This window comes from Canis lupus, chromosome 4, assembly GCF_011100685.1.
Source record: "Canis lupus familiaris isolate Mischka breed German Shepherd chromosome 4, alternate assembly UU_Cfam_GSD_1.0, whole genome shotgun sequence".
NCBI lineage: Eukaryota > Metazoa > Chordata > Mammalia > Carnivora > Canidae > Canis > Canis lupus.
This window is the reverse complement of record NC_049225.1, coordinates 41,776,522-41,791,326: the sequence shown is the minus strand read 5'-3', so window position 1 is coordinate 41,791,326 and position 14,805 is coordinate 41,776,522. Positions and strand designations below refer to the sequence as shown.

The 14,805-nt window shown below is 37.0% G+C and overlaps 1 protein-coding gene across 6 annotated transcripts in view; it reads left to right on the top strand.

The window, feature by feature from the left end:
- The window catches only part of RANBP17 (RAN binding protein 17), a 301,098-nt gene that overhangs the window by 233,246 nt on the left and 53,047 nt on the right, over nucleotides 1-14,805 (top strand). For all 6 annotated transcript variants that reach the window (XR_005358198.1, XR_005358199.1, XM_038534775.1 and 3 more), the window contains 3 exons: nucleotides 2,282-2,370; nucleotides 9,682-9,789; nucleotides 13,045-13,127. Coding sequence is in view for 4 of the 6 variants with exons in the window: in XM_038534775.1 (XP_038390703.1) it covers nucleotides 2,282-2,370; nucleotides 9,682-9,789; nucleotides 13,045-13,127 (280 nt within the window). In the remaining 2 variants the exon portion in view is untranslated. The remainder of the gene's footprint in view (nucleotides 1-2,281; nucleotides 2,371-9,681; nucleotides 9,790-13,044; nucleotides 13,128-14,805) is intronic.

Below are 14,805 nucleotides of genomic sequence, written 5' to 3'. Positions count from 1 at the left end.
AGAAAGGCAACTTTTAAAATAAATCCTTCTAAACAGTTTTAAATGAGATGGTGAACCGTGGCTCCTCCTTCCCTAAATTTCAATCAGACAACCTCTTGCTCTCTAAGGTTGCTTAGTAGTCTGGTTGAACTTCTGGTAACAGTCATCCTGCCTCAAAACAGAGCTGGGTATGTTTTGGCTACCAAGAAAGTACTCCCTTAGTGTTGCGAGTATCTGTGTAGATTATTACAGTATTCTTGCTGCCTATGATAAAAGATGTTGTTGGGACATAAATCTGTTTCTTACATTAACACCGCATTTTCCTGTCCAGTTGAATCTATTGAAAACATAGGTAGTTGTTATACTGTTACATGCTTTCTCTGCTGTGTTGTAACATTTTCTAAAATTAAACATTGATGTAATTTCCTAGATTTGAGTCACTTAGAGCACTTTTATGAACTTGGCATCTCTTAAAGAAGAAAAATTTGTGATAAAATAGATGTTAACCTTTTTTATGTGATGAAGATAGTCTAAAGATATTTTAAGAGCCCTTTGCACTAAGCATGAAGAAAGTAAAACTCATGGTTCGCATTGACCGGTTTAGAGCTGAATGTGCATGCCTGATGTATATGTGAAAACTTAAAATTATTTGAAATGTAGTCTATAACCTGTAAGTATTCGTAATAAAAACAGACCAAAAAGCCCACTGTCGTAGAAAGACTGCAGAGCTAAATACTCAGAATAAAATTATACCAAGGCTTTTTAGAAGACGTATTTTGTTCTGGAGGCTATAGGAAATGTGGAAAGCTGCAACAGAGGGGAACAGGTTCCAGGTGATGAAAATGGGTTACATAAAAAGCAAAATGGCTTTTTAAAAAAAAATACCAAGTCACATGAGAGAATTGTAAGGAGCCGATTCTAGAATAATAAGGACCAGTGAGATTATGAGAGGAAAAAGAATGAGTCACTTAAAGAAGCAGAAACAGAAATTCAGGTTTACAGATTCGGAAATTAAAATTGCTGTCATTTTATAAATAGGCAGTTAAAAACTAAATATTTTATAAATGACTTCCGGTTATATCGAGCACAGTGTTGGGGAACGATCAGAAATTGCGGATATTTCTGACAGATTAACATTGCTATTTTGCGATGTTATTTCGCCCTTAAGATGAGGTTTAGGATTCACTTCCAAGTCCTTGGTGGTAATTTAAAGGCCTTCCTATAAAGAGCTTTTCATTTCTTACCAATGTGTAAGGAAAAAGAAAATCTGGTAAAAAGAAAAAGTTCAGAGACCATCTCCTGGCAGAATCTTTCTACGGAAACAGTACCTTCAGAAGTCACAGTTGCATATCTCAATTATCCTTGTTTTGCAATTATGTTTATTTGTACTCTTTGTTCTGACATTCTAGCATCTGTTCCTGGTTTTCCTTTTTCTCTTCCCAAGCATCATCCTAAGGACAGCTTAATTAAGAGTCCAGAGTATAAGATCTCTTTTGTTTAAGAGTCAAGTATTTTTTTTCTGTGTCTCTAAAACTAAATATTTATGAAACACTTAGTACATGTCAGGGACTTGTTAGGCATTTTTACATAAATTTACGAAATTTATTCCTCACAATGCCTCTGTGAAAGAGGCAATATTAGCCCCTTTTATAGATGAGAAAACTGAGACTGATAAGTTGCTGCCTTGCCTTAAGTCTGACAGTCAAACAGTAGAGCCGGGATTCAAATTCAAGCCTTCCAAAAACCACTGTAGATCTCTTTCCTTACACCTTTTCTTTGCTTGGGGAATGTGAATGCCCTTCTCAGTATGTCATGGTAGCAGTAGGTCACCTGGCCAATTTTATTTTGTCCTAAGTCACGAGGTATCTTTAAATGCCAGTGTGCTTCCAGGATACACTCTAGATTGCGTAGTGGGACTGATTTCATGCAAGCCGATGTGGTTAAAATTTGCTATTATTAATGTCTAGACCTTGTGCATCTCTGTTCTCTGGAATTATCAATCTCCAAGTCCCTTTTTTTCTAATTGGACATTATTCCGAAACAGTATATTAAGAATCTAAATGTTCCTAAACTGCTGGAATTATGACTTAGATCAATTTATAAGAAGCAGAATAGAGTTGGTCAGCAGATTTGATGGTCTGTTTGTTTAAAAGGGTCTACGGTTTTCTGTAGAAAGGGATCTGAGCGAGACATTTTAGCTAATGAATCAAAATCAGATATGTGGTCATTATTGCCTGATTATTACTCCATCTGCTCTGTGCTAACGTGAAAATCAATTACTGTGTCTCTTTCCCACTGACAGCGTATGTTGATCGGGCTGGCAAGAGATCTTCGAGGGATTGCCTTTGCACTGAACACAAAGACCAGCTACACCATGCTGTTTGACTGGATGTATCCTTATTACACTGTGACAATACCAGCTCTGTGCACAGAGGGATGCCAGGCCCCTCGCTTTCGTTTAATAGTATGGCACAGTAGGGAAGAGGAAACAAAGCTAAATGAACTAATGTGTAATCAGCTAAAAATTACAGCACAGTGGCAGCAGTGCAGATAACTGAGCACAACATTTGGAGACCCAGCTCAGAGAGGTCACTTTTTGGTGCCTTTAAATATTGACAACTTAAAAATCACATCCCCAAATGATTGTTTATGTAGGGATCGCAGGGATAATCAGGCTAACTATCTTTAACTTAGGATCAATGAATCTTACCATTTGGCATTTTCGAGGAGATTTGAACTTCTACTCCCATCTCAGTTAGCAGGGCTGAGAAGGTTACTTTATCTCTTTGAGGCTTAATTCGTCATGCTGCAGTTTTTAACCACCGTGAAAATATTAATGGATGTGAAAAAAGGGGAAATAAATAGGATTTTTCATTTGGTATAAAATCTGACTTTTCCTTTCCCAAGGCTTAGTACAAACACCAACATAAACAAAGAAACAAACATCCCCCACAGAAATACTTCTTTACGTAAGAGTGAGATAAGCATGGACTTTGGTGTCAGACCAGGCTTGAAATCCAGCTCTCCACTTACCTTGTAAACCAAGGCAAGTCGTCTACCTCTCTGAGTCTTGGTTTTCTCATCTGAAAAAGGAGACCTCCAGTATCATGGCTCACTGTGACCATTAAAATAGGTAACACACTTTGTATAATGTCTGGAACATATTTGGAAGTCATAAATAGTTGCTACTAATATTGTTTTACTAATATCGTATGAATCCTCCTTGATTCTAACAGGAAGTGACAATTTATACAGGTCATGTAAGTGTAATACATTTCTATGTCTTTATGCCTAAAACTATTACAGCACATAAGAATTCCATAGCCTTAAAGCTATTTTACGTTTTAACTTGCACTATTTCTTAGTTGCTCCTTTCAAGTCCTTCTTATCTAAACTTCATAAATTAGACTGCAAAAGAAACTTCTTAAAGGCAGCCTTTGACTACAGATGCCACAGTTAGGCCAAAAACACAGCTACAAGGTATCTGGGCAACTCTTTGGGAGTTTTAGGGAGAACTCTGCACATTAAAAAAAATTCTTAACATTAATTTGAATACTGACTCACATTTTTTAGTTCTATTAAAACCTACTTCATCAGATAAATGTGTCCATAGAAGGGTTAGAGATAGGAATTTTCCATGTCATTGAAGAACCATGTCTTCATATCAGCATACAAAGTACATCTCCAGGGACTATGGTTCTTAGCATGGAAAGTTCTAAAATTCTTTTAACTATGAAGAATAAACTGAAATTACATATGACCTTTTATTTATCTAAACATAAATAGAAGCTCACAAAGTAGAAACTTTGATTTATTTGAAAAATCATAAAAGCCTAATTTGGGTGCTTTAAAATTGGTGATCTTGAAACCAAGCTGCAACTCTAGGATGCTCAGCAATTATTGTTTCATGTTTCCCTCCTCACAGTTCCAACCAAGAGTCAAGTCCAGAACTTTCCCCCTCAGTGTCAAAGAATATAAATATCTGCCATAATTGATACTGCCTGAAATTCATAGAACATATTGTAATTTAAGTTTTTAATTAAGTCTGTTTTCCATTTCCTCACTAAGCTCCTTTTTGGCACCTAGCTGAAGTGAAGCTTTCGTCCAGCAGATGGCAGACAACAGCAAATGGAAGGCCTTGGGACTTAATGTTTTGTTTTGAACTGGAAACTATTGTCTCCTCCATGTGACCATAGACGTTGATGTTATTAAGGGTCAGTGGTGGAGAGTAAAGTGTCAGTTATGCAGGAAGCTGTGTTAGATGCCAAACAGGATGGCTTGGTACCAGCTTTGCTTATAATAATTGAGTTTCAGTAGCAAATCAGCTTCCTTGGGAAAAGGCCAAAGGCTTTTCATAATTGTATTGACAACAAAATGAATATGATAAATGGTGTTCATTCAGTTGAGACAAGATTTATAGTTTTCCTTTGGGCAAGGGATGAAGAGCAAATATTTATAATAATAGTAAAATTTGTTTAAAAGTTACATTATTTGATAATTCAAAAAGCTTTATTAAAATATTTTGAAATACTTTAAGCAGTTTCAGGTGATAAAGTATAGATCCTTTTCCAAGTATTCTAGTAATGTAAAAAATGAATAAGTATATGATAAAAAAGTGGTTATGAAAGTCATTTATTCTTCCTGAAATATTGATATGTCAAACCGTCAGTGATGATTCCCTCATTACTGCTGGGGAAAGTTTATTTTTGCCTTTTATCCACATAAATGTGTGTTCTTTAATTTGTTATATAGTCCTTAGCATGCAGAAGAAATGTCCTATAAGAGCACATGTCATCTTAAAGTCAAAATACATTTTATTTATGGCGATTATTTGATATTTTAGTGGTTAGCTATTTAATTCAAAAACATTTCTGTAAACACTGACTGCATTAACCGCTACACAAACTGCATTGCTTATCACTGTCCTTCCAAAACTAAATTGCCTGAAACTACATAGCAAACATGTTGATAAATTGTTCCACCACTGGAGAATTGAAGAATCATTGATACACTTCCTTGCCCCTATAGTGAGAACACGACAATATAAAAGCACTTTACCTTGTAGTAAGTCCTACAAGGCATTTAGTCACCTTGTTTAGACTTTTCCCAGATCATACCTAGATGGAAATGTCAAAAATCTAGACAGCAATTGGAGAAAAAGAAAAAGAAAGTATATGATCATCATAATCTGATCTCTGAGTCCACTGGTTTTCAGTCAGGTCATTGGTGCTATTTATTATTATGCATAAACACATTATACAAAGACAAGTCAAAACCATATGTAGGTATATAGAAGAGCACAAACCTCAGAATAAAACAGTTGTGGATTCCAGTCCTGGTTTCGCCAGGTAACCTATGGGGACTGGGTGACTTGCTTAATGTGTCAGAATCCGTTTTCTCTTCCACAAAACAGGGCTAATCATACCTGTCTCATAGGTATAGTGTGAGTGAGTGAATTGACTTCTATAAAGGGCCCAATCTCATGTCTGGCACAAAGTAAATACTGCACCACTGTTGTTAGTTCCTTTCGCTAATATGGAATGAGACAAAGGAATCCCATTTGCTCACTTATTCAGCAAATTTGGCTAAGGACTGTGCTAGGTATCATGAGGGATGTAGATTACTTAGACTCAAATCCTACCCCAAAATGAGCTTCTAATTAAATACAGTCTGTTAGATACCTACATAAATGCCTGTAATAAAATATAGAAGGTGATGAGTGCCATAACAACAGAATCAAATAGAGTGATTGCATTTAGCTGGGGAATCAGGAAGGGCTCTGTCAAAGTGCAGCTCTTTCCCTGAATCTTACCAAATAAGTAGGAATAGAGTATTGAAACTATGAAGTAAGAGCTTGTCATTTGGCCTCTGCACAGGTTTTGGAAGGGGAGTAGAAAAGATGTTTTGTTGTAGACACCACTTATTTCATGGTTGGAAATGCAGGGTGCCTGGGACTCTTGTATATCAGGCTAAGGAATTTAGACCCTTTACCCAGGGGTAGTCTAAGGCAGTTGTTTCCACTGGCTAGAAAATCAGAATTGTATTTCAAGAAGAAAGCAATTGGCACTATGTTGGACAGACTGAAATAGGGAGGAAAGCAAACCTGAAAATTCACTGTTTGGCAAGCATTTTCTTAGGTACTGTGTGCCAGTCCAAGGAATGACTAAAAGGACTGCTTTTTATAAGAATGAATAAAGTGGATTGCTCTTTCGAAGTTAGTATGACATACTAACGAACAGTCAATGTGTTGTCACAAAGATGTATGCAAAAGACCATAGAACAATGTAAGAGGAAGAGATTGGCACTTTTGGTACCAAAAAAATGTAGGCATCCCAGGGAAGTGAAAGTTGGGAAAGGTGTTGAAAGGTAAATAGGGATTTGCTGGATGGGAGAGAAAGGAAAGACTTCCAGCAGCATCTGCCTTCATGGAATACCTGTTAAATAAGCTCTGAACTGGCGGGCTGTTTCTGTTCTGGAACCACATCCTCACATCCCTATCTCCTAACAGTTTTAAGAAAAACTCCTTTATTGTCTTCTAGGATATTACTGTGCTTTCACTATTATAAGATCCCAGAGGGAAAAAATTGCATTTTTCCTGTTTTCTTGGGGTCCCCCACTAGTAAGTCATACTAACTACTACATGGGTGGATGGATGCATGGTTGTTGTCAAGAAGGAAACCTCATACTATTCATTTTTTTATATTTGGCATCTGATTAAGGCAATATCATTAACGCTTTTGATCTTCCATTTATCTGATGCAGACATTAGGAATTCATCAAGATGGTTTAGTTGAAAGCAATTAGATCTGTGCCTCTTCTACCTAAGGGCTCCCCCTGCCTTCCTTCTTTCCATATACACATGTTCTGGAAAATTAAACTCAGAGTGGGTTCTGATTCTCACCCTGTAATCTGAGTCTGGCACTCTCACTCTGAAGCCCTTTTAACCTCCCTGCTTGGTAGACCTCTACTCTGCTTTCCAGTAATCACTCATTTTCTCTGTGGCAGTCACCTCTGTCAGAAGCATATTAGAATTGGCACCACTCTCATTCCACACAGAAAAAGGAGCATCCTCTCATATCCCCCGGCTTTCTCCAATGGTGAATGCAGTGTGCTCTGAAAAATATGATGGTCCTAATGCTTTTAGAATGCCTTGCAAAGGGGCTTGCGTATGCCTATGATACTCTCAGATTCTGAGACTTTTCAGTTTTTCAGTTTCCTGATGAGGCTTCCAGATGCTTTCCCACTAATGATCACTGAGTTTGTGCTCAGGAGATCTCTTGATGGAATGTTTTCTCACCTGTGCTCCTCTGACACTGTCTCAGAATTTTGGTACTCAGAGCATCCGTATTATATGTCAGCTACCCAGACTTGTGGATGAATTCCCTAAGAATAAAAGCCATGTCTTACTTATCTCTGGATCCCCACTCCCCCTAGCACAGTATAAATAACACATAGTATCTATGATCTATCAAAAATAGCATATTTTCTACTACATAGAAAAAACAAAACAGTAAGTTATCTGACAATAGCCAAAATAGAATTAATAATTAAGTTGATTGATTTCATTTTTATCCAACTGAAACTTCATACATAACACACTCCTTATCTCCCTTCTCCACCTTCTTTGCCTTTGTAGTACTTTCTAACATATATGTCTTTTGTTTATTTTCTGTCTTATCAGAATATAAATTCCATGAGGGCAGGCATTTTTCAATGTTTGGTTCACTAGTGTCTCCAAAGAGCCTAAAACAATGAATAGACAGTTATAGAATACCTTCAGTAAATACTCGTTAAGGAAATTCTTTCAATATATACAAATACAATATATACAAACACAGAGCCTTACCATTGTATATCTAGGGAGACAAAAGTATTAATTTCTGCTATTTTAGGGAGCTTGCCACTCTTAAGGGAGTAGAAGGCTTATTTTGATTCAAAGTAATATGAATTATTTCCTGAAGCTTCAAAGTGAAATGCACAGTTAAAAAGAAATAGATAGTTCTAATTGAATATGCTATACCTCATTTTTAGGTTGACAGGTTTACAGCAACAAACATTTACTGAAATCTACTTGGTGCCAGGTCCATCTATTCAGGTGCCTAGGTCCTGCCCTCAAAAAGCGATTAATATAATAGGAAAGAGAAAGAGATATGAAAGCACTAGCACAGGGGACCACAGCCATACACAGGAAACAAACCTAACTAAATCTTGGGGGAGGGGGTGGCCAGTGAGGCTTCTTGGGCCAATGGGCATCTGTATTGATATCTGAGGACAAATAGCAAAAGCAGGAGTATGGTGTGGAAGCACAGTCTTTGCCCTTTAGAAACTCAACTATCTATTGGGGCAGGCAGATAACACAAGCAAGCAACTCTAGTATAGTTTATTGTAAGAGATATAGGGTCAGAGTGCTCCCTGAACGTAGATGAGGAAGAGATTGACACCTTTTGACAAAAGAGAGTTTCACCAAACCAGGGGAAGTGAAACTTGAACGAGGTGTTGCAAGACAGAAACAGGTCAAGCAGAAGAAGCATGTAGAGGAATGGAGAAGAAGAGAGTTGGCATCTGTAGGTTTGTAGAGAATTAAGAATGGCCAAACCATGGTTCGGGCAGGAGTACTCAAGAGATGAGTCTGGAGGTACGCAGGGATGGACCTTAAAGGGCCCTGTATGCTATCCTAAGGAATTTGAAATGTATTCTAAGAGCAGGGAAAAAAATTGTGATCTTTTTCGCCACAGAGATCTATATATACCATTGCCACAGGGGAAGGAATGCCATTCAGTGGTACAGTTCAGCACTTTTACTGAAACAAAAAAGACAAGTATACTGGGTAACATCAGAAAGAGAGAGACATAGGAAATAGGAAAAGAAAAAGGAAATGAAGCAAGAGTTTTGGGTTTCTTTTTCCCTGCTGCAGTTTTTGGCCTTAATTTTCTATTTATATGTCCGTTTGACAAGGAAGAGGTCAGTTATCAGTTAAAGGGCCAGTGGAGGTGAGTCAGAGTTGTCCAGGTACTAATGTCTTGGCCATTGACTTATCAGAGACATACACGTCTTACCATTGATGGGGATGTTTGAGAGTTTCTCCTTGGGTGTATGTGACACTAACTGTTAGCTGACCCCGAGCACATTAAAAGTCACCCAAAGCTTTTCTTTGAGCTAACATCTCCAGTCTTCCTTGGAGCTGCAGTGGGACCAAGCAGAGCGAGTCAACAACTAAAAAAAATAAGAATAGTATGGATAATTTCTAAGCTGAAAGGTAGATTCATGGGGGTCATTATTACTATTTCTCTTTACTTTTATACATTTTCAAAATTTCATAATCAACACTTTTTCTTAAGTAATTTGAATTAACAACTCACATGTTTTTTTATCATCATTAAATTCCTTTTCCTTTCCTACAGCATTAAGCACAATTCTTTAAATGTGTTACTTATATGCTACGTAAAGGGTGTGTCTTTTATTTATAGTGTATACCGAAAATGAAGGAACATAATATATGGGGTATATTACAGAGAAGAGCAGATCATTTACAGTTCCCCCAAAAATGTACAGCTGTACAGATTAGGGAGAGCAATTTATAAAATTGCCATTGTATACTAAACACGGAACAAACGTGGATCCCTTTTATCCTTTTTAAGTGCCACTAATTTTCAGGAACAATATTTCTTTTGACCCTTAAGTTCTTTAACAGGCTTTTAAAAGATACCCCACATATCTTCCCATTCTTCAGAGGACGATCGAGCGGTGGTACGGAGAGCCAGCATGCACCACCCCCATCTTAAAACTTATGGCAGAACTGATGCAAAACAGGTAAGAAGTGCACTGGGGGAGAAAAAAACAGTTGCTCTTTCGCAGCATCTCAGGAAGTCAGATTTTCCTGCCTGGTAGGTGCACATTCAAGGCTTAGCAAGAACTCAGAAACCAAAAATCTTAAGAAAACTGGTAAAAGCAATAGAATTAGAGACTTAAGATTGAGACCTCTTGGGAGAAAGAGCATAGTATACTTAGGTGTATAAAGGAACTGTGGGAACTAGGAAAAATGGGAAGACTACCACCACCATTACTTAAAATATTTAAAGGCACAGATGGAGGAAGGGAGCTCTTTTAATTTAAATTTAATTTTAATTTCATGCTTACTGCAATTCCATAGATTTTTAAAGCAGAGAAGAAGTTTAGAGGTCTCTGAGTTGAGCTGCTTCCTTTATGAAGAAGGGAACTGAGTCCCAGAGCAGTTCATGGACACCTAGTTTGTCTCAGAAGCCCCACGGATTGTCCCTGATTTGACTCCTAAGTTATCTACTTCTTCTTTGTCAATATGCTAGTATGTGGATGATTTGTGTGCTCAACATTTTCATTTAAATAGCAACTACAATAAATAAAGGTGCATATATCTTTTCAAATTAGTGTTTTCATTTGCGAGAGGGGAGGTAAATACCCAGTAGTAGAACTACTGGATCTTATGCTATTTCTAGTTTTAATTTTTTGAGCACCCTCCATACTGCTTTCCATAGTGGCTACACCATTTTGCATTCCCACCAGCAGTGCACAAGGATTCCTTTTTCTCCACATTCTCACCAACACTTGTTATTTCTTGTCTCTTTGACTCTAGCTGTTGTAACAGGTATAAGGTGTAAACTCATGGTGGTTCTGAAACTAATATGGCACTGTATGTTATTTATACTTAATAAAAATATTTTCAAAGTGAAACATATAGCAACTATTATAACACATTTTTTTGCAACTACAACACTTCTTACAAATTGCCTGGTCAAAAACTTAATAATAAAAAAAATACCTAGTTGACCTTTTAATTTGCACATACTAGCAAAGATTCAGATACCCTGCATGTAAATATTAACAAAGATGTAGCTAAAAGAAAAACTGCAAAAAGCTAATTGGTTTTTCCCCTTTAAAATATGTCATTGTGAATATGGCTTTGTACCAGATTACCTGTCACATAGCCGTCCTATTTCATCAGTTTCTCTTAAATTGCGTGTTGGAAGGGAGGTATCCAGACAGGGAAGGAGTATGGACTGCAGCTGTAATTTTATCTCTCGTGCTGGGTTTTTCACAGTAATAATTTAAAATCTATTAAACAAGAGGTGGAAAAAAGACCTGGCAAATAAAGAAATGTGAGTATGATTCATTTTAAAACTGTTTGTTTTTTAAAAAACCACTCTGATGGGGCAGCCCAGGTGGCTCAGCAGTTTAGCACCGCCTTCAGCCCAGGGCGTGATCCTTGAGATCCAGGATTGAATCCGGCCTCGGGCTTCCTGCATGGAGCCTGCCTCTCCCTCTGCCTGTGCCTCTGCCTTTCTCTCTCTCTCTCTCATGAATAAATAAATAAAATCTTTAAAAAAAATTCTGATGGATCTTAGATACTAAGAGTGGTTGTGTATTTCATATTAGATTTATTTTCTATGAAATTACAATGTTTTCAACTAGATTATTGATATTATATATTACTGATATAACATTTAATACTAAATGAAAAATCATTGCATTCTATGTTGTAAAGTATTTGATACCTGCCATAGGTAAGTGATTCATATCTAGCATAACTTGTATAAGAAGTACCTAGTGAAAATCCGTAATTTCAGGAAAATATGTTATCTTGTCTATATTTCTCCAGAATCTAATGTGAATTATGTGTGTGCATTTCTTTTCTTTATTCAATAATTGTATACCAACAATCAAAAGTTCACAGTATTTCCAATAAGTTATCATTGCACCTTATTCTAAAGCATTTTGAAAAAACGTGGAGAAGCAACAATTCACCATTCCTGGCAAAAGGACTTTAGCAAGTATCTTTGCTTTTTTTGAGATTTCATGTTAGGACCTGGTTTCATGCTTTTTGCTAGTCCTTTAAAAATATATACCATAGTTTCTTAAAAGCACAGAGACAAGGCATATCAGAGCCAACTGAAGCCAAACTGATGTTAAAAAAGCAAATATTATTTCAGGATGGCATGTCAGTCCTTTATTCTGTTCATACTGTTTCTCCACCTTTCAGAAACCAAGGAAGTAGAATTGTTCTCACTGAGAACTTCTAGGACTCCTTTCTCTTTATTTGAGCTATGTGCGATGGAAACTATAGTCTGAATGGAATTTAATGTATTTGAAATACACTTGAAGTATTAGATGATTCATTATGCATATGAGCAATATTAAAAGTACCTAGGGGGCAGCCCCCTTGGCTCAAAGGTTTAGTGCCACCTTCAGCCCAGGGTGTGGTCCCGAAGACCTGGGATCGAGTCCCACGTCAGGCTCCCTGCATGGAGCCTGCTTCTCCCTCTGCCTGTCTCTCTCTCTCTTTCTCTCTCTCTAATAAATAAGTAATCTTTAAAAAATAAAAAAAAATAAAAGTACCTAGGTATTCCATCTGTGTAGATGGAATTAAATTTAGAATTTGTTTTAAAAATATGTATGGGGCATTACAGGATATTGCAAATGTAAACCTCTAGGTATTTATATAAACATACATGTTCACACATTTTTTTTAATTACTATCTATCAACCACTTTGCATGGAAAGAGAGGAGAGTAAGAAGTCTGTGATGGGATGTCAAGATTTTGTTTTGATAGATAAAAGCGAATTCTTTGAATCAGCAAATGAATGAAATTAACGCTTCTTAATTCCCCTAATGTCTTTATAGTGAGAAATCAGCATACATATTTTATCAACACTTGTTTAATGGAATGGCATTTTTAAAAAGGGATAATTGCAGGGGCGCCTGGATGGCTCAGTCGGTTAAGCATCTGACTCTTGGTTTCAGCTCAGGTCATAATCTCAGGGGTCTTGAGATCCTCCCGTGTTGGGCTCTATGCTCAGCTGGGAGTCTGCTGGAGATTCTCTCCCTCTGCCCCTCTCCCCGGCTCATGCTCTTCTGTTTGCCATCTCTCTTTCTCTCTCTCTCTCTCCAAAAAAATAAGTAAATAAATCTTTCCAAAAAAAGGGATAATTGTACTGCTGCCACTTCTAATAAATGAAAATGTTAGGCACTTTAAATCTACATCTGGTTTATTTATCTACATATAGGGTCTGGTTTTTTGTTGTATTTCTTAGATCCCAGCGTTTGAATTTTGATGTATCATCTCCTAATGGAATTCTTCTCTTCAGAGAAGCTAGTAAAATGATTTGCACTTATGGTGAGTATCTTTTTCCATATTTGTCTCAGCAATATAACTTTATCTCTTTGGAGAAAAGAAAGATGTTAGTTATTTTGTTCTCTTGAACCTTTGTATCTGTATGAATTTGTGAACTGGGTAATAGGAATGCAAAAAGCCAGGTAGCTGTCATATTGGCATCAAAAGTAAGTAAGCAGCGTGCCTTTGACTACAAATCATGCCTGACCAACTTGATGAATTTCTTTTGGATGAAATTGCAGCGTCAGTAGGCAAAGAGAATACACTAGATAGAATATTAAAAAGTTATAGCATATTCAAAATTGCCAGAAATTACATCAGGGGATTTTCTATGATGAATCAAGGAATGCTTAAACCAGTATGTCACCAGCACTGAATTTTGGAAAAATATCCTGCTAAAGAGCAGTAAATATTTTATTACAGTGAATTTTGGACACTGCACCCTTATAGTCAGAGTTCTGTAATAAAGTTGGTCCTATTCAATTATTGTCAAAAAATTCAGTTAGCAGTTAGAATTGAACCTTAGAATTACCATAAACCCTAATACTTGACAATTCTGACAGCTTCATCAATGAAATTCTCAACTCTCTGAGAACTGTATGTAGCCTGGGAATGGGGGTAGGATGGTTAAGAAGCCTCTGCTGGTTTGTGCCCCCTCTGGCTGCGTGCTGCCTAAAGGCTGGGGGCTCTGTGCAGTGGTCTTCTCCTTCAGAGATGGTTCCCTATGCCCTCTTCTCTTATTCTCTGTTTTCTTTTTTGCCTATCGGTTCTTGCTTTTCCAAATCAGTAGCCAACTCTGAGTATATTTGGTCTCAAAAGCTGCCTGTAGTTCTCATATTTCTTTTTGAGTACCTTGAACCAGATTTTGCAAAATTTTGTAAAGCTTCTTTAAGTATGTTTATGAGTGTGTACACACATATTTATAGGAACAACCACTGAGAGTGTATTTCTTTTTTAAAAGTAAAAGCCTATTTTTTTAAAAAAAGGCAGAAGAACAATTGTTTTAAATTGTTTTCACTTGAATTCAAAACCCATTCTAGGAAGATAATCTATGCATTGTAGGCCTCTGTTAAAAAAAAATGCCCAGTCTTGGGGCACATGGGTGGCTCAGTCAGTTAAGTGTCTGCCTGTGGCTCAGGTCATGATCCCAGGGTCCTGGGATTCGAGTCGGACTTTCTTCTCAATGGGGAGTCTGCTTCTCCCTCTCCTTCTACCCCTCCCTGTTACTTATGCTTGTATTCTCTCTCTCTAATAAATAAAATCTTTAAAAAAAAATGCTTAGTCTTAATTGTGCATTTGATTTGTAGAGTTTGAGATTATAAGTGTAGAAAAACTACAGGAAGCACCTATATAAGGCAGTAAACTTGCACTCTGTACCACAACTACATTGTCACAAGTTTTTTTATCTGTTGAAAAGAGACACATTAGTATCATATAAAATAGAAATGCTTTGCCTCCTAAAGGTGAAAATGAACTCCTTTTCAAATATTCTCAGTGCAGTTTGTTGTACTTCCAATGTATATCTAATTCCTTTCGTTGTCTTACCATACAAAGATACATATCTACACCATTTCCCAAAATAGTGTCTTAGAAAAAGCATACACCTGTGTGGCTCAGTTGGTTAAGCATCCAGTTCTTGATAATAACTCAGGTCTTAATCTCAGGGTCATAAATTCAAGCC